The sequence below is a fragment of the Peromyscus maniculatus genome, chromosome 13, assembly GCF_049852395.1.
Source record: "Peromyscus maniculatus bairdii isolate BWxNUB_F1_BW_parent chromosome 13, HU_Pman_BW_mat_3.1, whole genome shotgun sequence".
Classification (NCBI taxonomy): Eukaryota; Metazoa; Chordata; class Mammalia; order Rodentia; family Cricetidae; genus Peromyscus; species Peromyscus maniculatus.
Genome location: NC_134864.1, coordinates 25,902,644 through 25,929,178, shown reverse-complemented (window position 1 = coordinate 25,929,178; position 26,535 = coordinate 25,902,644). Strand labels below are relative to the sequence as shown.

The following is a 26,535-nucleotide window of genomic DNA, read 5'->3' as shown; positions in this document are numbered from 1 at the left end:
ACAGTAAGAACTGTGATTGCTAATGACATCGTGGGAACCATCCCCATCATTGAATCATACTGAGTATCCCACAAGGTTCCTACTAAGAACGCTTTCTCAAGCTCATCTCAGTCTCCTGACACAAAGATCCAAGAGCTAAGATACCTCCGGTTCCTAACCAGGGAGATGGAATGCTCTTGTCCATCACTGTAGGAGCCAGTAGGGGCGTGCAGTAGGGCCTTCCTCAGACTGGTCCCATCCCCGGGATTGACATGCACTTCAACGCGGCCTTCAATCAGCATGATGGCAAAGAAGGGCTAGAGAGGATGCATTTTCCAAAACAAAATCCATTACCAAAGGATTTGCAACATTTTCACCTTCTACAGATAACGGAGGCATGTTAACACAAGGCAAGCAAGTGCATATGACCATCACCACCTCTCACACTATTTTGGATTTGGTGTACTGCTTTCTAATTTATGTTCCTGTAATTTATACTGTGCATAATGCTGTCACTGACCCTCTCACACATTTCTATTTCTGCAGAGTCCCCCATACTTGCTATTTACTGCTACATGATGGAGTACTAAGTAGACTAATTTATTTTCTCACTGAGGAAATTTTAAGAAACTTCTGATTTCCTATGTCCATATACTCGACCACTTAATTTGACTTTCCTTTTGCCTGTGGGTTGCATCTAGCTTTTCTAAAAGTGGCATTAAGAGCTAGAAGGGTCTGAAGACATTTCAAGCTCTTAAAACTTCCTCACAACAGTGACAAAAAGCACAAGGATTTACAAAGCCAGCCCCAGAACTGAAGTGTGTTTCTCAATGCTAACAGCAGATGCGCTATTCCTTCCCACTGGTTCAGTGAGAAAGCTTGGACTTGTGTGCAACCCTGTCACGACCGGTGGAGGGAGAGAGTTTGGGAGTTCCTCAAAGGGTAAAATACAGTACCACTCTCGCACCAGAAAGCCAGCCCACTTGAAGGTCTAGGCCCAGGAAGAAGGAAGCCAAGGGACCAAACCATAGCAGAATTGTTTCTGAGTGCCCCAGGGAGGAAATACTCAGGGCTGTCAGTGAACTAATGATGAACTGTGCTATGTACAGACAGGGAAATAAAAAGGAATCGAGCAAATCAAATATGTAGTCAAATGTGGATGAAACCTGAAAACATGCTAAGTAACTACCATAAAAAGACAATACTGTATTGGACTCAACAGCACAAACTAATATGTGACCCATCCACAGAGATAGAACAGCCTGATGGCAGCCAGGGGTGGGGAGGGGAGGGTGGAGAGCTGCTCCCTAGGGGGCGCACAGGCTGTTAATTTTGGTGATGAAACATTTGCAGCTAGAGAAAGGAGGTAACTACATTACACCAAGTGCTACTGAACGCACAGCTCACTTTAAAGTCGTTAATTTTATATGAATTCCACCTCAACTTAAAAATAGATTAATGAAGCCCACAAAACCAATTCCAGTCCCAGTCACCCTTGGTTCAGTGACCCATGCCATATCCGGGGTCCACAGACTGGTATTCCGGCCTTCTGTGTGACCTTGGGCAGCGTAATCAGGTTCTCTGAACCCCTTTTTTTTTTCCCCCCCCTACAACGTTTAGGAAGCAGTGCCGCCTTGTTGGATGCACGGTCATAGTTACACAGCCATGTCTGGAGCAGCAGAGCACACACGTTTCTGTAAACTGCTCGTGTGCAGACTCTCCTTCACAAGCCCACACACTGGTTTCCTCCAGCATTTCTTTCAGTTATGTGATTACGTGACACCCTCTTGTAGGGAGTCAAACTCCAGAAAAAGTCTTCCTCTCTGCTTTCTCCTGTTGCTGGACCACTGTGCCCATCACAGGGCACATCTGTCTTCTCCCTTCATGTTTATTCTATGTATTTATTTATGTATGTATTTATTTATTTTTGGTTTTTTCGAGACAGGGTTTCTCTGTATAGCTTTGCGCCTTTCCTGGAACTCACTCTGTAGCCCAGGCTGGCCTCGAACTCACAGAGATCTGCCTGCCTCTGCCTCCCAAGTGCTGGGATTAAATGTGCGCACCACCACCGCCCTGCTGCCTTCATGTTTATAACAATGACAAATCCCCTAAGCTTCCACACCACACACAGAGAGAAACCCCAGGCTCTGCCATCAGGAGATGCTTTGGTCGGAGGGCAGCAACCTTTCATCCACCTCTAGAAGTGGGATATTGATCATGAAACTCAGGAAATCATGGCTTCAGGGGCAGATGCCTTCCTGGAAGGCATCCCCTTCCGTGGGTCTCAGCTACTCACCACGTGTGCCTGAGACCAACCAGCCTTCTCCGAGTCCTTGCCCAGTGCGGCCAGGATGATGCCACTGCTGTTCTTGGTGGCGAATGTGGCGAGCAGGGACGATGCTGGTGACAGAGACTTGGGTGGCACCTCCACGTAGCCACCTCTCAGGAAACTCACACTCTGGATGGGCTGGTGACGGAGGGGAGAGCAGTGAGGTTGGCCTGCTGTTGCGGGACTGGCGGCCTCTCTTGCCTCCCACCCACCCGCTGGTTGAGAGCTTGCAGCTTTAGTATATAGCTAAACCACTGGGCGTTGAGGGAAAGCCATCATTCAAACCCCCGCGACAACGCTTGCTTCCCACCTCTAGCGCACAGCCTTTTCTCACTCCATAGGAATTTCTCAGCAGATCAAAGGTGGACCTGGATATCTCCAGGTTCTTGATACAGCCCACGTAGTTTCTGCTGCTGACCCCTTTCCTGGAGGCAAGGACATAAGAACCGGTCATGTGCTTGGTACGAGAGGCCTGACAATCCCACATGACAGCTCCATAGTGAAGGGGATCCCCAGTTTCACACCGCACCTCACAGCTACAGAGTGAGGTAAGCCCCCCACGTAAATCAGGTCTTTTTCCAGTCGATTGAGGTCAGAAGAGGCTCCTGGGGTTTCTCCCTGCTTGGTCTCCTTGTCAGTGGTGTCGTAGGCATCAAAGACAGCCAGCAGTCCTAATAGGAAGCAGAAAGGAACAGTTAATATGAATGGAAACTTCCCTTAACACAGTCCTTAATGAAGACATGTTTGTGGCGGATATCTGATCACACTGTGAAACTCCGAGACTGTGTTAATAAAATTAACCTTGGATCAGGAGGCAAAGCCAGTGACTAGTTGACAAGAATTAGCCATAGAGAGTTCGGAGGACCCAGGGACACGGCTAGACAGGCACCAGAAAGAGTAGGGAGGGACTTGACTTAGAGAGTCATGGTTTTTTGGTCTGGGACGTGTGGAGAGAGACACGCTTGCCAGGTCTCCAGTCAAAAAGGGAAGCTCATCTGGTTGCTCCTCTTCTGCATCTCTGATCTAGCAGGTTTTCACCCCAACAACACATGTTCTTTTAAGTTCTGCTAATTTGACGGGCATTATTCTTTACCATTAAAAGACAAAGGCCGGCAGATAATACACACAGCTGGATGGTAACAGTAGGTGTGTGGAAGAAAACGGGATTTGATTTCCTGTTTCCAGTTTGGCATTGAACAAGAAATAGTGAAATAACAAACATATAGAATAATACTGTTCTTCCAGTGAGAAGCAAACCCCATTGCTTCTTGTTCCATAGACAGAGGTAGCTTTCAGTCAGAATATCACCCAAGAATGTGCTCTTCTTTTCCAGCCAAGTGGTGAATGGTAAGGGTGATGTGCTCTGATATCATTAAGATGTAGTCGGGAAGCTAGCGGAACACAATGACCTCTGACTTTGGAGTGCTGTTTGTTCTTAGGGGGGCAGCCAACATCATAGACATCTACCCTGTGCACCTACCTTGCTTCCGGTTTCTCTGGAAGGCGATTTTGTACCAGGTTCCGTTGTTATACCGTCTGTCTGTCATAAGAGTGAGGGGTCCTGACCCCAAATCCACCATCACCTTAACCCTGCCACGGACCAGCTCGATGGACAGAAAGTCCTTCTGTGAAGGAAAGAACAGTTCTCTGCAGATACATCTTTACCTCTAGGCTTTTCCCATCCAAGTCAGGGGTGGAAGTAATCTTTTAAAGTCAATTTGGGAAAATTGAGCCTAGCCCCATAGCTGGTCCATTACATGAAAGTAAAAACGCCCCCAATGGCTTTGTAGAACATTACTGAGAATTAAGTGAACTGCTCTCCATTGTTACCCAGATCCATATTTTAGTAGGAGAACTGGACTCTGCATGCTTCTTATTTAAATTGACAAGCGGGCTGCTTCTGAAAATGACCAGCATACAAGATGAAAAAGGGGACCATTCCTGTAGATGCGATTCAAATGAGGATACTGTGGTGGATGGACAGATGGCTGAGTGGTTAAGGACACTGGCTCCTCTTGCCAAGGACCTGTGTTCGATTCCCAGCATCCACCCGCTAGCTTACAACCATCTATAACTCCAGTCCCAGGGGATCCAGTGCCTTCATTCGGCCTCATACATATATGGTGCATAGGCAGAGAAACTATTCATACACATACAAAAAAAGTAAGAATAATTAAAAAAAAAAACAAGGCCATGATGGTCACACAAGGAACAAGACACAGTTTGAACGAGGACTTAATAACAAATGTCTGACTAATACCTGTGCTGAGTGGAGGCACGCTTCCCCTCAGCGCTCTCATGTGTTCCTTGTAGTTCTTCGTGAATTTGTGTTAACTGGTAAGTGATTTTAAGTGGGAGCCTGTGCAGCATATATGTGTAGATTACAGTAGTGTGTGCTTGTGGACACTGCCTAAGGTAAATTTACATAAGACCCATTTCCAAATCCCCAGGAGACACCACTGCGGAACTCTGTCCTCAAGCCATAGTACGGCTGCCACCATGCTCCTCACAGTGGGTGTGACTCCCCAAATGAGACCTTGACAAACTCGGGTTGCTGATGTCCCCTCAGAGAATGTGTGTCCCCTCACCTGAGACTGTAGCCAACCACCCCCTCCCTCCTGTGCTGACCTCTTCCCTGTATGGAATCCCCCAGCTCCCCGGGGATGTAGGAGGTGGTGGGATACTTAAGAAAAGCAGAACTGATCGCAAGGGTTCTCGGGTACCCAGTGTTTGGGAGCTCATCCCGCACGCTGGGGTGAGACATCTCAGTCCTGCAGCTGTCTTGGGGACTCTCCTGTTCCTAACTCCTCACTCATATTCCTCTTAGTGAACCTCATAAACTCGTCATTCTCCTATTGAGGTGCAAGCATTGCTCTGGTCTGGAGAGAATGGACATTTGTCCACATCTCACCAGGTAAAGTCACACAGGAAACAGGTGAGCTGAAGGCAATGGGACTGGACAGAGAGGCCCAAGCGCTTCACTTACAGTGCCATTTGAAGCCAGGTAGAAAAGCAGCCCGTTGGGGGAGAAGGTACTGAAGAGGATGACTATCTGAGTCACGGTGGTCCGGAGTGTCTTCTCCACAACCGCGTACCCACTTCCATCAAAATGGAAGGAAGAGTCTTCATTCTGGGAACTGCAGAGGAGAAGCCATGAAATAGCATTCACTCTTGGGAAGGTGGGGAGACAAAGGAATTCCTTCCTCCTAAGCCAGGGTGGAATTTTATCTCTATCATTCATTGGAGGCGTTAAATGTGAGACAAGTTGCGCCCCTAATTTGAACTTCTGAAAACTGAAGTCCTCTACAATCTGAACAATCTGAGCACTGATAGACACGATGACATGAAGGAAAAAGTGTGCGCCAGAGAGAGAGACAGAGAGACAGAGAGAGAGAGAGAGAGAGAGAGAGACAGAGACAGACAGACAGAGAGAGGGTTTAAAATATACAGAACCACCTCGGGCTATGCGCATGTTGTGTACATAGCATAAACTCTGTGTCTGGATTCAGATCCTACCTCTAGGATACTTCATTATGCATATGCAATTATCCCAAAGTCCTAAAACACAAATCTAAACTGCCAAACACTCTCAGTCCCAAGGATGTCAGATAAGAGACACCCGACTTATGATTGACAAGGCACTTACCATGCAGGCAAACCCATGCAGACCAGAGCCCAGCTGCTTTATAAGGTAAAGAGAGTTAATACAAGTGACCATCGTGGCAGGAAAGTGAAATCTGTTTACGAGAATATAACAACTACACATATTTCTACGTATCCAACGCACGTGTTGGTTTCCTCTAATTTCCTTTGGAGTAGCCATCCTTTCTCACTTCCGGTGCCTTCAGGATATTTTTTACGTTAGCATTTACCACTCTATTGTTTTTCATTTTCTTTAGAGGCTCTCTGTGGAGCCCTGGCTGTCCTGGAACTCACTATGTAGACCAGGCTGGCCTTGAACCCACAGAGACCTGTCCCTGCCCCCCAAGTGCTGGGATGAAATGTTTGCCACCATACCTGGCTTCTCCTAGTTTTAACTAATATATCAAACAGTAAATAGGTATCAAAAGGACCATATTATGAGCAATGTCATTGACACCTTCAAGAATGCTTAGTATGAGTTTAAAGCTTGCATATTTTGAGGTAGGTATACAGCTTTTAATGAATTATACATGCACAGAAATAATTTTTAAGACCAGTGTATTCCTGGGTTTTTTCCCCCCTTATATATCAAAGGCTGACTGGACTCACAATTCAATTACCCAAAACCCTAACCGTAATTAATCACAATGACGCCCCAAAAGCTAGAATACCACAGGGCTTGAGGGAAAGCTGAGATGAGTGTAGTTTGGGATATGAATTTTAAATTTCCTCTGTGCAAGACTAATAGCTAAATTTAGCTTTACACATCCAAGCAGGGTGGTAACCCAACAGTCAAGCAATCAGGCTAATGAGGAAAGGGGAGGGGAGAGGAGGGGAGAAGAGAGGAGAGGAGGGAAGGGAACCATAGCATATATGTGGATGTCAGAGAACAACCTTGCATGTGGATTCTCAACTTGCATCCCACTTGAGGCAGGATCTCTATCTTCTCTCTCTCTCTCTCTCTCTCTCTCTCTCTCTCTCTCTCTCTCTCTCTCTCTCTCTCTCTCTCTCTCTCTCTCCCCCCTACATACTCCACATTAGCTGGCCTGGGAGCTTCCAGGAATTCTGTCTCTGCCTCCTATATCCCAGCAGGAGTTACAGAATTACACAAGTGCGACATTATGTATAGCACCAGGTGGGTTCTGGGGATTTGAACTCAGGTCCTCATGCTTGTATGACCAGCACTTGACTCAGCTGTTTTCTTCGACCCTGATCTCTGCTTCCTGCCGACTGGTCTGATTGAGGACACAGTCTCTAGAGCCAGGCAACTGGGGTTCAAACCCCAATTTCCCAAGTTACTAGTTGTGTGAACATGAAAACATTCCCTAATCTCTCCTCTGCTGCTTTCGTCTCTAAAGGAAGCCAGCAGAGTGTTCTGGAAAGATGCACACAACTTGACATGTGCAAAGTTCTTAGGAATGGTGCCCAGAATACAGCAAACGTGCTCTGTGATGGTGGGGGTGTCTCCAGTTAGCTCGTTCAAGCCTAAGAGACACAGGTAATGTCATCTAAAGATACAGTCCAAGAAAATGGTAAAACCAGGGTTCAAACAAACTTCACAAAGCTGTCCTGTCCTTGTGCGTGACCCGTTCCTACCCAGAGCCCAGCAGTCCTCTCATCCCAAGCACCTGAGTGGTCTTTGTTTCTGGTTTCTCTCCCTCTTCACAGCCTGCTCAGTCAGGGCAGCCACAAGAAGGGATGTATTCCAAAGGAATAAAGACTGAAAGAGTCTCCTGGCCCCTGGGGGCTATGGAAGGTTTTGGGGCTAGTTCCCAGAAACTTCTGCTGGAGCCTCTGTGGGCTTTTATGTTTTAGACCCATGAGACCCATGTGCTCCACAGTCAGCCTAGGTTTACTACCCTGGGCTGCAAGAAGACTGTCTGGGCTCCTGACTAGGAACAACGCCCAAGACTGACGCAGGCTGGCACACCACATGCTTCATCAGTGGCTCTAGTACTTAAAAGGGCACTGGCACCCGCAGGCACAGTCAGGGGCCTGGGTGACGGGGCCCTGCTCACAGAGGGACATGGGTAATAGTACCTCCCCCCAGTTAGTAGTGAGGCCTACAGGAATCCCAGATGTCCTGGCCCTCTGTCCACGGGCATGTAACAGCTACTCTCAATACACCAACTCTACTTGCTAATTAAGACATTTTCCACATTTCTTTAGTGAGAACTGCTTGACTCAGAGGCTCACAATACCCTTCAAGAATGGAAGGGATAGGTGGTCATCAGAAAGATGCTGGTACTATGTGAGAGTATCGAGCAACATATGAAAAGACGGATTAAAGAATGAACCGGTTGAGTTGGCACTATAAACGCAAATACTCATTGACCCGAAGGACACTAATGACCTAACAGTAGTAAGTTACACAAGGCAGGAGCACAGTGCATGACCTCTCAAGGGGCCGTAGAGTATAGAGCTAACGGAACACTTGGATGTGGGGATGGATTACCTTCCAAAGCAGCCATTGCATTTCCCTTCTCTCTCGACATAATTCCACAGGCCGATTGATTTGCCGTTCAAGAAGGCCTCTCCCATGCAGCCCTTAAAATGAGTAACCTTCACAGCGGGAGATTTCTGATGTAAAGACAAGAGCAAAGACATGATGCATAACCAGTTGGAAGCATACATTCCCTCAAACCACCCAGGGGGCTCCAATGCCCACAGTTAAATTCCAAGAGGACACGTGATGAAATGGCCCGTTTGCAACAGCTGGATTTACAGCCAAGCAGGAACAGTTTGCATTGTTTGGTTTTCTGAGGGGAAGGGGGAGCTGAGAAAGAGCCTTGTGATATATGTAGCCTGGGCTGGCCTCTCACACTCTCAGTTCCCTTGCTTCAGCCTCGAGAATGCTGGGATTACAGGTGTGCGCAAATGACCAGACCCAGCTCTGGACGGTTTCCTAAAGATCAACTCAGTTGCTAGGGTTTCTGGGGCAAGCCTGTTAGAGGTGAGCATCAGACCAGACAGGGGGTCAGTAGACTAGTCTAACTGGGATGCAAACCTTTCTTTCAACCTCGGAACATTGAAACCAGTCCAACTAACCAATGTCATTAAACAAATACAATGCACCCTTGCCAAACACCAATTAGCATAATTACCACTAAAATCAAAAGAGAGATAAAGGGACTTCACAGAAATTACTATAAATTCATTGAATTTCCTATTTCAGCACTGGAAAGGGTCTCTAAGTGGCAAACGGCCCCATTGATTTCTCTCGTATTCATCTTCACGATTAAAAATGACCTTTTACCCTGGTAAACCCAGCACAGCTCTGCGGACTCTGCCAAAATGGGAACGAAGAAAATCAGACGCTTTTGGCTTGAGGACTACAAGCAAGCCCACGAGCCAGTGGGTCCTGCTCAGACACTCAGAGAATATTACCTTGATTTGACCTCCAAGCCCTCCAACAAACATTAGTGTTGAATTGTTTATGTCCAGAACATTTGCCAACCCCGGAGACTTGCTTGTTTTGACTGGTGGATTCTCAGCCGAACTTATCTCCTTGACACTCAGTGACCCCATGTTTCCAAACCTTTGGTCAGAAAGAGTTGGGAGGGGAAGTTGAGACATTTCACGTGCTCACATCTGTCAGCATGCCTTTCATGCCCCCTACCCGCTCTCCTTACACCCACCTTTGCCCATTCAAACTCTATTTTACTCCCCCAGTCATGTTAAGGAGTTCCTGGGAAAGAGATGTCTCATCCCATCCCTTCCCTATTTGAAATCATTACTGAGTTAAACCACGTCTGAATAAAAATCACTCCTTTCACTACGACACGGGTTTGTAACAGAATGCCAATATTCCCAACAACTCCATCAACAAAAACCCCTACAATATTACAGAAAGGAAAAAGGAAAGTCCTAGGGAAGACTGCTTACAGGAAGTTGTTTCTGGGGTGGGGACTTTAAAAAGGAAGAATTTGGCTTTGTATCTGAATTTTAAGAGAACACGTCTCCCGTTTCATCCCCACCCCCTCCTTCTCTCTTCTGTGGATTTTCACTAAATCCTCTTCGGTGGAAGGAGCCATTTTACAAGGTGGGTGTCCCTGGACTTGGACTTCCTAAAAATATTTGTAAAAATCCGGGGGCTTGGAGAGACGGCTCTGTGGTTAAGAGCATTTTGGCTACTCTTGCAGAGGACCTGGGTTCCATTCCTAGCACCCCCACGGTGGCTCACCACCATCTCTAAGTACAGGTCCTGTGGATCCAATGCTCTCAGCTGGCTTTTGAAGGTACTGCACACTTATGGTGCACATACCATAGTTACAATTAATCCATCACTGGCTGTTTATAATCCAACTTGGACTCAGAGCCTGTTTATCATATATGTTACAAACGTGTTAGAAGGCGCAACTGAAAGAAGAAAGATGCTGGAGCATGCTCTCCCTACCTGGTTATGTAGATGCTGTGCCATCTGTTGTCATTGATGGAGACATCTGGGAATTCCAGCCTTGTGGACCCGGAGCCCAGGTCCCAGAGGAAGGCTACTTTCCCCCGCCGCATCTCTACTGCGAGAAAATCAGACTGGGGGAGGGGAGGGGAGTGGGGATGAGTTACATACTGCTATTTACTCAGCCAGCACAACACTTCAGTGCTTTTCTGTCTGTAAATAATCGCATCCCTGGGACTGGAGCACGGAGATTCTGAGGCAGAGGACAGACCTGACATCAGTGTTTCTGCAGACTGACCATCACTATGCCTCTCAGGAAGCTCCCCAGAACACTCAGTGGGGTTGTCACCAAGCCACAGGAGGATTGGGCAAGGCGGCACTCGCTTCTTTCTGTTTCAGAAGGTACCAATGGGTGTGGCACGCATACTAAGGCAAGAGCCACAAAAGCAAGCGAGCTTCTATTCTTGTCTCCTCAGAAGACATCTGTGATAATAAACATGCTTCTTACTATCTCCTTCCTGACATTCCCAAGTCTCAAGGGTTTGGATCTCTCCTGAATACAGCCAAAGCAGCAGTGGTCTTCTCTAGGAAACTTGTCATCTAGGGACTATGGCCAACTCCTCGGCAGGAAGGACCTGGGTGATGCCTGGCAATCTGAGAATAACCTCAAGTCCACAGAGGCATGATGTACCCAAGGTATACCAATAAGGTGGCATGATAAGGTATGTCACTTTCGTTTTTGTGGCATGTGTGCCCGTGTTCATGTGTGTGTATAAGTTCACATGTATGCATATTAGCATGGCATGTTCACAAGGACAGAAGACAACCTCATGTACATTCATAGGTGCTTTGAAACAGAGCCCCTCAATGACCTGATACTCAGTCACCTGGTACTTAGCTAAGTAGATTAGGCCAGCTGGCCAGGCAGCCCTAGGGATCTGCCTACCTCCACCTGTCCAGCTCTGGAAACACAGATGCATACGGCGACACCCAGGTTTTGTTTGAGTGGGTCCTGGGAACTGAGCTCAGATTCTCAGGTGAACAGTTTACCCACTGACCTATCTGCCCAAACACGTTTGCATTTATTTGAAACCCAATGTTACAATTGTAGCAAAGGTTACCCCTGGTAGGAGAATTCAGTGACTTCAGGACCGTCACCTGTATTCCCAGGGTCGCTCACTTACACTGGTGCTGCTGCCCAGGTAGAAGAGAAGGTTGTCCGGCTCTTGTGTCTTAACGTTCAGAGTAAGAGTGTTATAGTTGCTGGAAGAAATCTGAGGCTGGTAGGCACGGATGCAGTCTCTGTCTGCAGACACGGCAACTTTGATCTGATGGGAAAAAGAAAGCAACCCATGACCTAGTGGCACACAGGAGCAATTTCCCAGGTGTCGGAGATGCCCCGTCTCTGGTTCCTCTGCGCATAATTCATAAAACACTTTTGGTTCCCCAGAGTGAGACAACGTCAACTGCTTAGATACAGGATAGTCATTTAAATGAGGATTTGTTTGATTTGCTTATTTAGAGACAGTGTCTCATCTATGTAGACCAGGCTGCCTCCAATTGAAACACATGATCCTCCCTGCCTCAGCCTGGGGTTATAGGTGTGTGCCACCATGAAGAACTCAGCTTTTCTAACTCCAGTCTTCCACAGAACAGCAAGCCTTTTAACTGCTGAGCAGTCTCTCTAGCCCTTCAATTTTTCTCCTTTTCTTTCTTCCTTCCTTCCTTCCTTCCTTCCTTCCTTCCTTCCTTCCTTCCTTCCTCCCTCCCTCCCTCCCTCCCTCCCTCCCTCCCTCCCTCCCTCTCCTTCCTTCCTTCCTTCCTTCCTTCCTTCCTTCCTTCCTTCCTTCCTTCCTTCCTTCCTTCCTTTCTTTTTTTCTTTCTTTTTTTGAGACAGGGTTCTCTGTGTTAATAGCTCTGGTTGTCCTGGAACTAATTTTGTAGACCAAGCTGACCTCAAACTCACAGAGATCTGCTTGCCCCTGCCCTCCCCCCCCCCCCCCCCCCCCCGAGTGTTGGGATTAAAGGTGTGCACCACCAAGCCCAGCTACAGCTCTTTAGTTTTCAATAGACTCTTTTACATTTATACAAGATTTAATACCTTGTGACTGTGGACTCTTACCACCTGACCCACAGTCAGGATTTGTTATGGATTATTCTTTTAACTAGGCAAAGATAGGTTACATTTGTTTATGCTGTGGAATATTACTTTAACTGTGTAAAAGTGTGTAACTTTTGTTTATGCTACATTTGTTTAGTGATGTCAGGATGTGTGTTTAATTATGTGAAGATGTGTTGCATCTGTTTCACCTTGCCTGCCTAAGGCACCTGATTGGTCTAACAAAGAGCTGAATGGCCAATAGCTAGGCAGAAGAGGGATAGGCAGGGATGGCAGGTAGAGAGAATAAATGGGTGGGGGGATCTAGGCTTGGGAGAAAGAAGAAGGAGAGAAGCAGGGACATGGCCAGGGCAAGAAGCCAGGCAGACGCCAGCCAGCCAGAGAAGCAGTGGAAGTAAGATGTCCAGAAGCAGGAAAGGCAGTAAGCCCCGAGGCAGAAGGCAGATGTGGAGAAGCAGGTTAATTCAAGTTAAAAGAGCCAGCAATGAGCCTAAGCTAGACCAAACATTCAAAACTAATAATAAATCTCTGTGTCATGATTTGGGAGCAGGTTGGTGGCCCAAGAGAAAAAGCCTGGCATAAGTATTTGATGATCATTTGTTAAATAAATGCAGGGGTAATATATTTATTTTATCACTCAGTAAATAGCTATAGAGCATTATTTATTACATATTGCTTGCTCTCTTCATAATTATCTGTGTATAGATTTTCTATTAATTTCCACTTGTCTAAGTCTGCATTAACTATGGGATTTAGAACTCTAAGTTTGTCGTACACTTTCTTGGGTTGTCCATGATACCGAGGGAAGTAAGAGTGCATGGGAGCCTGCATCCTTTAATAGAAAGGAAGACTCTTGGAGAACCCAGAGTGCCTTTCCCTAGAAAGCTACAGAAAGACTAAGCTGGGGTGAGTCAAGCTCTTCCCCTCTAGGGCTCCACACTGTGGTACCTGTATACTCTCTCAGCTTAAAACAAGTGAATTGCCGGGCGGTGGTGGCGCACGCCTTTAATCCCAGCACTCGGGAGGCAGAGCCAGGCGGATCTCTGTGAGTTCGAGGCCAGCCTGGGCTACCAAGTGAGTTCCAGGACAGGCGCAAAACTACACAGAGAAACCCTGTCTCGAAAAACCAAAAACCAAAAACAAAAAACAAAAAACAAGTGAATTGATCCCTGGGTAGTTACTGAATGATTCCCCAACTTTGACCTCTCTGTTACCACCTCACATACCTAGTGAAGTACACTTGTACAGCATCTGCATGTATACAGAGTGTTTGCTCAGAGTCCTGGAGGGTGAGGCCCGTGCTACTCAATTTGGAGAGTACCACCAGCATTAAAAGTTAATTGGTAAACTGAAGGAACAGAACCAGATGTAACCACTAGACTTAATGTCTTCATGGCAGCAAGGCTAAGTTATGAAGTCAGGCATTAACTATATATGTATTAATCCCCATACAGTAAGGACAACTTTTTCTTAAGAGTCTTTGAACTCTTAAATATGAGCAGGATTCTGAGGAAGGTGGTTTAAATATCCTAAGAGGACATGAGGTTATTGAGATCTGGGCCTGTAGAAGTTGCAGGGGAGTTGGGGTGGCTGAGCGCCAGGCCCGCTGAATTCCGCAAGACTTGTGAGCAGGAGCCCAGGCTTTGGGAGCTGTGGGATTCTGAGCCACAAGCCCAGCTCACCGAAGCTGCTTGTTTCCGGGCGCGGCTGATCAGAAGCTTGATCTCCGACAGGTTTCTACTCAGGTTTTCTTCTAGCGTTTTCAAAGGCTTCAGTCGATCAAATAGGAGGTTGGCTTGTATTTCCATGTCTTTCATTTTCCTTCCAGCCAACAGGGCTAACAAGGACAGGGAGGCAAGAGAGAGAAGAGGGAAGGGAAGTGTTCATTACTAAGACACCGGATAAGACGGAACAGAGTGATCAAACCCTGAAATATATGAACAACGCACACACCGGCAATGTGCACTCCCTGGGGCCCCCTCTCCTTCCCGAGTGGAAATCTACACGCTAGGACAGTTTCATTCCGCATCCCTGTGCACCCAGATCTCTCCCAATCAGCAGGCCAAAAGGCTTTCCAAATAGGGAGGAAGACCACCGACGTACTGGTCATCGTGGAGTTGCGCAGGAGGTCCTTTGTCTCCTGTACTGTGGCATTCACTCTGGACAGGTCCGCTGATGTGTTGAAGACCCTTAGGCTTAAACCCAGGGCGTCCTCTAGAGTCTTCACGGCACTCTCGTTGGCGGCTGTGGCCAGCTCTCTGGCTTTCCTCCCCTTCTCTCTCATGCCTAAAATAAAGGCAAGGACAAGCATGCGCCCCGCTGAAGACTCAGAGAAAAGTCTAAAACCACAAATGTCATTTTACACACATTCCAACCACCATTTTTCTTGTTGAATACAAAACAAGGCTTCTCGCTTTCTCACGTCAAAGAAGGAAGCATGTTCATATTTTCTATCACCCCACTAAAGAGCCAATGAAATAACTTGGATATTTAATACTCTGGAACATTACTTCAATTGCACAGCGAGACTACAAAAAGCAGTGGCTAGTGGCCATACCCTTAGTTCAGCTCTGGGGTGATACACTCACTGAAAGTACTTTTAATATTTTACGTATTGATTTAGTGTGTGCGTGTGTATGTGTGAGTGTTCATGACTATGATACACATTTGGAAGCCGGAGGACAAGGTGTGGGAGGAGGTTTCTCTCTTCCAGTGTGTGGGGTCCAGAGATGAAACTCGGGTCCCCAGGTGTGGCAGCAAGCGCCTCTACATGCTGAATCATCTCTCCAGCCCCAGACTTCTCTAGTTAGTCCCTGTCTGTAAGCCTTCTCAGCTTTACCCCACGTCATCTCATGTCTGGAGAAGAAGGCTCTGGAACTTAAGCCTGTAGCCCAGGGGGAAGTGGCCGCAGCTGGACAAAGTGGTATTTAGTTACAACATGGACCAGCTGCTACTACAAGGGGCAGTAGCTTTGGGAGGACATGGCTGCAAAGGGAAAAGAATTCTGTTATTCAAGGACACCTGCCTCAGCACACAGAGTAAAATACTCACTCCGGAAGAAGCCATATAAAAGTGTACGGCAATCAAGCTAGGCACGGTGCCACATACCTGCCATGCCAGCCCCAGGAAGGAGCCACAACACAGTCACGAGGTTGAGGCCAGAAGACCCCAGAAAATAAGCGAGAAAATCCCTATGCAGACCTTCCCTTCTCTCTCAACTTGCCTGTCAGTTTAACTAGGGGTGGTGGAAAGCAATGGAAAGAGATATTTCCAGGTAAGAAAGCCCCAGCTAAGCCTTAGAAACAAGCAAGGGGACCTGGGGTCACGTACACAGTGCATGAGACCACGATTCATTCGGGTTATGACTCAAACTTATTTAAAGTGTTGGAGAACCATGTGTTTCCAAATCATCCACATGAAATCAACAGGCTGACTTTATAATGTTTTCCCGTCCGAGGGAGGAAGATCACAAAATGAGAATTCCTGCATTTACCATGTTTACAATGAGTCTGGCGTCCCCTCCAAGGGGAGGCAATCACGTTCTCTCTTCTTCTTGGCCTCTTTGGAAGGTCCCTCTGTCCCCAAAGTGCTGTGTCAAACCCGTTTTGAAAGCCAGTGATTAAGGTGGTTACAAAAAAGCCCCTAAAGCCTTTCAGAGTGTAATCATGACGTTTTAGAGTGTGATTTGATGTGTTTGTTTTAAAAAGTTTCATGATCTTCATCTCTAAATCACACTCCCTCTCAAGTTGAAGCTTAATCAATCTTGGTCTCATTTTCTACTGTAGTTCCTAATGAGACATCAGGCAGGACTTCCTCGTGCTTCTGTGGACCGCTTTCACAACAAGAAGATAATTACACCACGAAACGCATCTCTGCTTACCTCCAGGAATTTCTCTCAGGATCCAGAGGGAGTCGTTGGTCTGTCTTGTAATATTATCGGCACTCTCTTGAAATTGACTCGTCAAATTTTTCAGCTCTTCTAGCTTCAATGTAATACCTACGTGAAGGGGAAGGAAGGGTCTGCTGTAGGTTAGTTTGCTAAAACACTACCGAGGTAACAGCTTTATCATTCCTCATCCATCTACCGAGTATACAGGTTCCTGCAGACGCCTCAATATGGAGAGATCCCCCAGCAATTCTGAGCACTATTCATTGAAGACATTGGGGATGGGTTTGGTTTGTCTGATCATTTCTTTCTAGCTTGCTAATGCCTTTTGCCCTATTACTTGTTCTTGAATTTTGTGCTTAAGTTCATAAAAGCACATAGATGAAGAAATGTTAAAACTGTCAGACTGTAATTTTCTCCCTGTGCTGGAACCTGCCATTTTTTTCCACCTCTGTCAAACCCTGATGGTGGCAGGCCTGGCTCTTTAGGGTCCCCAACCTGCCACTCTGGCCAATCAGCTCTTTGGTATTCCCTTCACCTGCCGAATCTGGACTCCTCAACTTCCTCTGATTTTAATTTACACTGTTGGATCAAAACTTCTACAGTTTCTGTTCATAACATGAAACCACTTTGAGCATTATGAACACATGATTAAAGCATGGAATTTTAACTGTCAAGAAGTTCACAATTCAATGGCCTAGGAGGACCTTTACCTCTGCAAAATGAAGCCAAAACCTATCAGCATTTATGATTGAGCTGGTGAGTGAGAATTGGGAAGATCTAATATTCAGAGAACAAGGGAGGTTCTAATTTGTCTTATCACAGAGTAACAAACAAAACTGCTGGGCCCAAACCTTTGGTCAGTCTGCTACAGTAGGACCTAGCTCTTGAATCAGACAGCTATGGCAAAGTCTAGCCCTTGGTTCATGGAGCTATGGGAGGGTCTTATGATACCCCTACAAATTTCCTGCATCAATGTGAGAAGCATATTATACATTAAGAAATATTCAATGCCTGCACATTTTCTCATATAGAACAGATTCTTGCCATTTTATGTTACGCTCATCACGCATGTCCTAGGTGATTGCTTGTATACTGAACTTGTACACTCTTGGACTGTATAGGTGTTTATGGAAAAGGACTTATCATTTATGATTTAATCCAGTAACATATCAAGGAGGGCCTATCAGGCTCCAGCCAGATGAAAAAAAATGTAAAGACAGCATCAGATATAACTCATTTCTTCAAGGGACTGGGATGTTTGAGAAAAAAAAGAGGAGCATCTGCACATACACCAGGAAGATCAGCAGTGAGACTAACTCAGGTAACCCCTGGAATGTGGGCACAGGGAAGGCGTCAGTACAGAGAAGAGTGCACGTTCAAGTAAGTGGCGATGCTAGGAAAAGATTCACAATCACACGATGCTGAGATGAGGTGAAATTACAATGTGAAGGAGAGGAAGACACACGTGAAGCTTCCAATGGCTCTAAGGAGAGTGATCTCCGAGGATGCTCACTGACACGTGGCCTCTCATCCTGCTCCTCCAAATGCAAACTGACCTTGCTGCTTCCTCCTGGCACTGATGCTTTCTTTTAGAAATCTGGACGTGCGCTGCAGAACTGCTTTCCCCTGAGACACCAGGGATTCCAAGACCTGAAAAACAGAACAATTCACACATAGTAACCTCCAAGAGAGAGCAGCCCCATCGGAGGAGCAGCAGCCAGCTTCCAAATCAGAAAGTCCACCTCAGAGCCAGAGGGGAAATTCGATGTCTGAGAGGAAGAACGCAGAGACATGTGTAAGTCTATAAAGAAGGCCATCGTCCATTATAAAGCTGTGGGTAAATCATTACCCACATTATAAAATGTGGGTAAATCAAATGTCAAGTGGGTATCAGACAGCATCAATGCCTTATCAGAAGAAACTGAGATTTCCTCTTTAATTGTAGTCATTACTCTTCACAAAGAAGCAAAAACAACTAAAAACATAGCGTGAGATGGTGTAATGCATTTCTAACTATTCAGAAAGCTGGGGTGGGGGACTCACTTGAATTCAGTAATTGAAGGCTAGGCCTAGTGCAACGTAGTGAAACCCTGTTCTCTAAAAATTATTTAAAGGGCAAATGATACGGCAAACAAACAAACAAAAACAAACAGATTTTACCAGGAAAGAATGTGTCTAAATACATTTGAGTGTACACTCAAAAACCTCCTAGAGCAGTGGTTCTCAACCTTCCTAATGCTGTGGCCCATGCTGTTCCTCATGTTGTGGTGACCCCCAACCATAACATTATTTTTGTTGCTACTTCATAACTGTAATTTTGCTACTGTTATGCACTGTAATGCAAATATCTGTGTTTTCTGATGGTCTTAGGCAACCCCCTGAAAACTGTTTGATCCCCAAAGAGGTCGCGTGGCCCACGGGTTGAGCACTGCTGTTCTAGAAGACATTCATGGCATGCAGAAAAGGAAGAGGCACAACGAAGCCCTGGGCATTTCTCACCAAGCTTGTTTCATTTGCAGTCTCCTGAGCATCAGCGGCCAGTCTTTCTGCATCTTCCATCATGATCTGGATGTTGGCATGAACATGTGCTGCGCTGGTGGCATTCACGGACACGTTTCTAACGTTTTCAAGGTCTCTATCAAATTGGAATTATTTAGAGATGTTATTTTAAAAAAAAACTAGTGGGGTCACTCATGAATACAGTAGGTACCTAGTAAAGCTGAAAGCTTCCTCGTTTCTTCTGAGATAAGAAGCCAAGACTAGCAATCAATGGCTTTCCCCTCTACACACAGAAGTCATGCCTGAGAAGCTGCTTGTCATGGCAACACTTGGAACTGCTTTTCATTAACACTGAGGCTCCTGATGGCCTCAGAACCTAGAGAAACATCATCAATTACCACCATTTGTCTCCCATATTCCTCAATCCATGTTGAAGTTCATGGTTTGTGTTGGGATGCTCCTCCATGTGTGTACTGGTTATAATCTCTCTTGCAACTCGTGTGGTAATTTTCAAAAAGCTGTATGAGCACATGCTGGGGTGCTAGGGTGGTCCCTAAAGGCTGTACCCCAACTTGATGAGATTCACTTGGCTGTCTACAGGAGGATCAGATAATATTTCGATCAGTTGAACTTCATTCTAACAAGCAGGCAAATAGTTTAGGAATTTGCCAACTGGCAAGGGTGTGATTTCACTAGCTCTACACAGACAATGAAATGTGACAATTGACACATCTTTGCCTGCTGAAGAAATCACTTCATTTTCTCTCCAACTATATTGAATTGGGTAATTCCCATACCAGACATCAGCAATTATTATCTCTTACCATTTGACTGGGAAATCCAATGATTTATAAATTTAAAAAAATGTTATTTAATGTAGGCTATCATACTCAAATTGCTTTCACTACTCTTAGACTAAATAATACAGATTTTAATCTAGCCATGGATGGAGCCCACATATCTTTAATGAATGATGGGAAATGATACAGAGAAGCCGAGGCTCTGCCTCCATTTTTTGTTACTGGTTGCTATGGTACTCACAGCCATTCATTTCAGCACCCAACTTATGTGATAGGCTATTGAGTCATTTTAAATTGCTTTTGTTGTATAATCTATTCTTGACACTATTTCTCAATGGGGAGTATTTTCCAATTCACAAATATTCCCACCATGCTTTTTTTTAAAATTTTATTTATTTTATTTTACAATACCATTCAGTTCTACATATCAGCCACAGGTTCCCCTATTCTCCCCCCTCCCACTCCCTCCCCTTACCCCAGCCCACCCCCCATTCCTACCTCCTCCAGGGCAAATCCTCCCCCGAGGACTGCGATCAACCTGGTAGACTCAGTCCAGGCAGGTCCAGTCCCTTCCTCCCAGACTGAGCCAAGTGTCCCTGCATAAGCTCTAGGTTTCAAACAGCCAACTCATGCAATGAACACAGGACTTGGTCCCACTGCCTAGTCGCCTCCCAAACTGATCCCACCATGCTTTTTATATCCATCCTTTACACAAAGTTTAAAGAAACAAATTCACCAAATAATTAATATCCCAAGATTAGCTAGGCCTGCTAGCCTAAACTAGGAGGCTGATTCAGGAGGATCACAAATGCAGAGCTAGCCTGGGCTTCACAGTGGGTTCAGAGCCAGCCTAAGCAACTAGTGAGATCTTGTCTCAAGATGAAAGTACAAGGAAGACTGTGGATAGAGCTCAGTATTAGAGTGATTGCCTGGCATGCATGAGGCCATTGGTTGGTTCAATACCCAGTATTTTAACACACACACACACACACACACACACACACACACACACACACACATCCCATAGAAAAGAAACTGTAAATCCTAAGCCACAATCCAGAGCGTGTAAGTTACCATCTTGGGGGAGGAAGAACAAGGTACAGGAAGCCAGTATTTGATGAGGTGCCCCAGGTTAAGTCCAATGTACATATAAGCCTGGGAACCATGCTGGCTGGAGTTATGCTTTATTTTTAATAATATGAGGAAAAGTTTAAGCAATAACTGTAACTATTGGTTAAAGTGACTTTGGGATGGGAGCTGGAGGGATGGCTCAACTAACCACTAAGAGACCAAGTTCAGGTGCCAACACCCATGTTGGGCAGTGCTCAACAGTATGTTACTTTAGCTCCTTTGGATTTGAGGCCCTCTTCTGGCCTCTGTGGGCACTAGCACACACTGTGACACAGATACACAGACACACAGACACAGACACACACACACACACACACACATACACAGACAGACAGACAGACACACACACACACACACACACACACACACACACACACACTGCTCTCTCTCTCTCTCTTGAAAAAATAACCATATTACAAGCATAGACCACCAGGAAGTAGATAAGGATGGGATGTGATATCTCTCAGCACTGGCAAAGAGACTGCCAACACTTCTACAGGTAGAGCATGGGCAGCCACATCTGCCCTCTGAATCATGGAGCCAAGAACACAAGATGTACAGAGAACACAGTCTCCTTGTACAACTCGCACACAAAGCACTTGAGCACTGTAGGTCCTTAGAAAGCCTTGATAGCTTGGCATGGTAGCCTAGTATGCTGTCTGCATTTTCCCATCATATATGCATGCCTATGGTAAAGTGAGCTGGCAGACACAGGAGCGAATCTGACCAGCCTCACAGGTAAAATAGGAGTCTCATTTTTACATGACAATAAAAGTTCACCAGGGAGATGACTCGGTCAGTAAAACGCTTGGTTTGAAGGCATGAGCACCTTACTACGACTCCCCAGGGCCCATGGGGAAAAAGACAAGCATGGTGGCTTGTAATCCCGGTGCTGGGGAGGCTGAGAGAGACAGAGCTCACTAGCCAGCTAGCCTAGCCTACATGGTAAATTCCTGGTCATCAGGATGCTGTTCTAAAATAGGTGCACAGCCTCTGAGGGGCAATAGCAAAGATTGCTCTATGGCTTTCCCATGCCTGTCCTCTAAGTATGCATGCATCTACATATGCATGCACACTCAAGCATAGGCATCCACGAGTGTGCATGCATGCATGTGCACACAAACACAGCATAAAAGCGATTCAATGCTGTAACCCAAAAAGCGACCTTCACCCTGATCAGTGGGTTGGCAAACACTGCTTGGATTACGACAACTACGCAGCCTTACCTGTCCAAAACACCTGCTAGGCTCTGCAGCTCAGAGGCATGGTGCTCAGCTCTGTGGACCAGGTCACGAGCTCTTCGTTTGGACATCTGCATGACCAGCTCATCTACGTGGCCTCGGAGCTTACTGGTCCACAAAAGGAGCTCATCTCTGTGATGCTCCAGCTGCTGCATGGGGAAATTAAAATGTAAATATATGCATACTTATTTACTAGAGTACATGTGCACACACAAATGAGGTGCGCGGCTACTCTAGAAACTGTGGTATGGCAGCCCAAATTGTAACTTACTGTTAGGATGTCTTGTACAGTATCCATATGAGTAGTGGCGGAATCTACCCATTCTCTTCCTTCAGCGATGAGCTTTGAGGTCAAGTTCTGTTCTTCTTGAACATTCAGCTTTTTCTCCTGCATCAAAAATCACCAATTAAGGATGTATCATGAAAGCAAGCTAGCCCTTGACGTGGGCACCAAGTGAATGCCACCTGCTGGAGCCAGTGGCCAGGCTCCCTTGGTTCGAAACTAAAGCTGGCACCGTTTATAGACAGGCCTATCCGAGGATCGAGGACCGTCCTAACTGAGAAGGAAGGAGACACGGAGACTCACGCTGAATTCTCTCAGGTTGGCTTTGACAAGGAGCAGCAGGCGGTCGCTCTCCTGGGTCCTGTTCTCAGCTTCCCTCAAGAGCTCCTTGGCAGCCCGTAGTTCTTTGCTGTGGTTTGAAAGGAAGTCTCTGGCTGCCTCCAATGCCTTCAGCTTTTCCTGAGGCTTCTGGAACCTCTTCTGAATTCGTGACAATAAATCTTTAGCAGCCCTGATAAATAGAAATGGTTCACATAGGAAGTAAATAAAAACAAAGCATGTGTCTTGTAATACTAATGAGAGGTTTTTTTCTTTCTTCTTCTTCTTTTTTTTTTTTTTCAGATTCCATGTTTCTTCTTGGAATAAAAATAACATGCAAAGACTTACTTTTATTTGAGACAGGTCTTAGCTATGCTGCTTAAGCTAGTCTTGAACTCATGAAAATTCCCCTGCCTCAGCCTCCATCATTGCTAGGATTATGAATGTGAATCACCATGCTTAGCATGGATCCTGACTGCTTAAGAGTAGAAGCATTTTTTCTTTCTTTATCTAGTGTGTGTGTGTGGTGTGGTGTGGTGTGTGTGTGTGTGTGTGTGTGTGTGTGTGTGTGTGTGTGTGTGTAATGGGGGAAAAGAATGCATGAGTTCCAGGTCAAGCATGTAGAGTTCAGAGGACAACATTAAGTTCTGGTCTTTACTTTGTACCTTGTTTGAGATGGGCTCTCTCATAAACCAGGTAAGTTGGCCAGCAAGCTTCCAGCCCTGTTTTTCATACACCAGGTAAGCTGACCTGCAACCTTCCAGGTACTCTCCTGTTTCCACTTCCCATCTTACCCCAGGAGCTCTGAGACCATAGACCCATACTACTGTGCCTGGCTTTATGTGGGTTCTTGGGGATTCAAACATAGGTCTTCATGCTTGCACAGTGTGCTGAATAGTTTCATGTCAACTTCACACAGGCTAGAGTCATCTGAGAGAAGGGAGTCTCAACTGAGAAAATGCCTCAGTAAGATCGGGCTGTAAGCAAGCCAGTAGGGCATTTTCTTAGTTTGTGATTGATGGGAGAGGGCCCAGGCCATTTTGGGTGGTGTCACCCCTGGGCTGGTGGTCCTGGGTTCTATTAGAAAACAGGCTGAGCAAGCCATGAGGACCAAGCCAGTAAGCAGCACCCCTCCATAACCTCTGCATCAGCTTCTGCCTCCAGGTTCCTGCCCTGTGTGAGTTCCTGTCCTGATTTCCTTCAGTGATGGTCAGTGATGTAGAAGTGTAGGCCACATAAACCCAACTTGCTTTTAGTATGGTGTTTCTCCACAGCAATGGTAACCCTAACTCAGACACAACAAGCATCTTTACCCTGTGAGCCATCTCCCCAGCCCTTGACTGGGAACGCTTTTTCTGAGATAGTTATGGTTTAAAGTAGGATGGACTGTTTCCCTGGTTAACAAACGACAGTCACAAACTTCCTACCATACTTTCATCGTGGAATTAAAATAAATGACCTCAGTGAAGCTGGACCTGGAAAACTGAGAGTATATTCTGTGTTAATGATGGCAACTGCATTCTTTCACTGGACCAAGAACTGAAGGAAGAGGGAAACTTATTCATAGGGCAGGAAAAGGTTCGGGGGGGGCCAATAAAACAGCTCTGATAAAAACTTAGAAGTTCAAATTGCTAAAAAAAAAAAAAAAAAAAAAAGACACAATTTGAACCATTAATAAATGCAAGCTTTTGGAAATCAAAAGAATTGTTTTTCTTATTATTTATTCATTAATAGGATCTTGCTATTTTGCCCTGGCTGGCCTGGACCTCACTATATAGACCAGGCTAGGCTAAACTCAGAGAGATCCTCCTGTCTCTGCCTCCCAAGTGCTGGAATTATAGGCATGTGTTATTGCACATGGCAGAAGATTTTCTGTTCCTTTGTAAACATTATCCGTGGCCTCAATCATGTGAACAGGACAGACAAGGCCATACTCTTGGTGTCTTGCAAAGTTGAACAGAATAAGTAGTTTTCCATGGACTGCTCTTCTTTGTAATCCCATGGATCATTAAGCAGATTCCACAAGAACAGTAGACTTAGGTCTATCCTCAGTTCACCCACTCCCTGGAAATTCTCCATGAACGTCAGGATACTGACATGGGAAGACCATAATGAAGGACTGGCCCATTTAGTCCATGCAGCACCAGCCCCCGGCCCCCACTTATCTCTCACAGAACACGTTTCTGTACTGAAGTCATCTTTGCATAGTTCTGGGGACACGAGCATGGAAAATGGTTCGGGATCACAGCTGCCAGTGATAATCTGCAGTGTGCCCAGCAGAGTTCCCACGGCAAGTGGCAGTCAGCCGTCCTCAGCAGGGCCAGTGGGTAAGGGTGCCACACATCTCTAACTGATAGGACAGTGGGGCTCAACTGTGCAAGCAAGGTGATTCAGACAAGCAGCTGCTTTCCGGCAGGGAATCTGGTGTTCAGATGGGTGCTATGGATGACGGACCCCCAGGAAAACCCACAGATGCTGCATTTCCAATGGCCTCCTCAGGCAGAAATGTCACCTCCACACTGCATCAACAGGTACTAGGGGACCTCACAGGCACTCCTCCCCCCACACCCCTGCAGGCTCCTTGTGTCCTCTTCCTTATCTGGTTGCACATCCTTAAAGAATCTTGGCCCTAAACTGAATTACACGTGGGATCCTGGGAGTCCCTGAAGGTGGGAGTGGTCTGATGTAGAGTGCAAGTGACTGGTGTGTGTGCCACAACTGTTTATCCACACCCAAGCACTGGCCATGACTCAGATAACAATGGTAATTAGTAATATGATGATAAATAATTCCTAAAATAAGCCATGACATCGGAAGAGGGATTATTTTAGAAACTAGAAAATGGAGGCTAGAAAATACACTTTGAATTCCCCCATTGTTAATAAAAGTTCCCTTAGTCACAGCCTCACTTATAGATGGGAGAGAGAAACATAGAATCTGATTGACAACTCTATTCTAAACAGAAAGGGGGCTGCAATTATAGGGCAGGCAGTCCCAGAGGACCCAGCCAGTGGGGAGGTCAGGGAACAGGGGAGAGGAAGGGGTGGCCCTGCCTTCCTTGGTGGTCTAGAAGTTCTGTTGGGCACAAAGGCTCTGCTGTGTGTCCTCTGAGTGTCCCCAACTCCTAGTATCATGTTTGCACCCGGGGCAAACCTTTCCATTGAGTGACCCAAGGGGCTGACCGCTGCAGGGTGATGTGAGGAAGGGGGTCCCGCAGGATGGCTCTGAGACTCTAGGACTGCCAGCCCGGGAATCTGCGTCTTTAATAGCTCCCGCATAGGCAAGGATTCTCTCCTACGTGGGGCAGCAGTGGAAGGCAGAGCTGCCACGCTCGCTGCCACAAATGGGCACTCTGTGGTCTTGGTACTCACTCTGGCACTTTGCTGCCTTCATAGCACTCAGTTCAGTTTTCTCTGGGCCTCCCCAGGCTCTCTGAACCAACATTCTAGTGACTGTATCACGGGACCTCGTTCCACACCCTATCCAACCAAGTCTTTCAAGTTCCACCTGAGCAAAGCAACAGGTCAGACAGTGTATTCAAAGATGAAAGGAGGTAGCCGGGCGGTGGTGGCACACGCTTTTAATCCCAGCACTCGGGAGGCAGAGCCAGGCAGATCCCTGTGAGTTCGAGGCCAGCCTGGGCTACCAAGTGACTTCCAGGAAAGGCACAAAGCTACACAGAGAAACCCTGTCTTGAAAAACAAAACAAAACAAAACAAACAAAAGATGAAAGGAGGTATGAGCCTAATGTACATGTTGCTGGGGGGAAAGCATGCAGTACTTTACATTAACATTCTTGTGGAACTAATCTGGAAACGAGCAGGAGGGAGTGTGGATCATGTGACTAAATGATCTAGTTCCTATGGTCTGCTCTGATAACAGGATACCCTGAAACCCAGAAAGGTGGGA

At 46.2% G+C, this 26,535-nt stretch overlaps 1 protein-coding gene across 1 annotated transcript in view; it reads right to left on the bottom strand.

The window, feature by feature from the left end:
- Positions 1–26,535, bottom strand: part of Lama1 (laminin subunit alpha 1) — a 131,642-nt gene that overhangs the window by 12,359 nt on the left and 92,748 nt on the right. Inside the window, exons 37-54 of the mRNA XM_076549823.1 lie at positions 22,612–22,819; positions 22,297–22,413; positions 22,011–22,174; positions 18,854–18,989; positions 17,911–18,004; positions 16,346–16,462; positions 14,569–14,751; positions 14,148–14,302; positions 11,531–11,674; positions 10,347–10,480; positions 9,338–9,488; positions 8,406–8,530; positions 5,295–5,445; positions 3,789–3,933; positions 2,838–2,979; positions 2,619–2,733; positions 2,276–2,446; positions 145–296 (exon numbers count right to left, since the gene is read on the bottom strand). Coding sequence (XP_076405938.1) covers positions 145–296; positions 2,276–2,446; positions 2,619–2,733; positions 2,838–2,979; positions 3,789–3,933; positions 5,295–5,445; positions 8,406–8,530; positions 9,338–9,488; positions 10,347–10,480; positions 11,531–11,674; positions 14,148–14,302; positions 14,569–14,751; positions 16,346–16,462; positions 17,911–18,004; positions 18,854–18,989; positions 22,011–22,174; positions 22,297–22,413; positions 22,612–22,819 — 2,604 coding nt within the window. The remainder of the gene's footprint in view (positions 1–144; positions 297–2,275; positions 2,447–2,618; positions 2,734–2,837; positions 2,980–3,788; positions 3,934–5,294; positions 5,446–8,405; positions 8,531–9,337; positions 9,489–10,346; positions 10,481–11,530; positions 11,675–14,147; positions 14,303–14,568; positions 14,752–16,345; positions 16,463–17,910; positions 18,005–18,853; positions 18,990–22,010; positions 22,175–22,296; positions 22,414–22,611; positions 22,820–26,535) is intronic.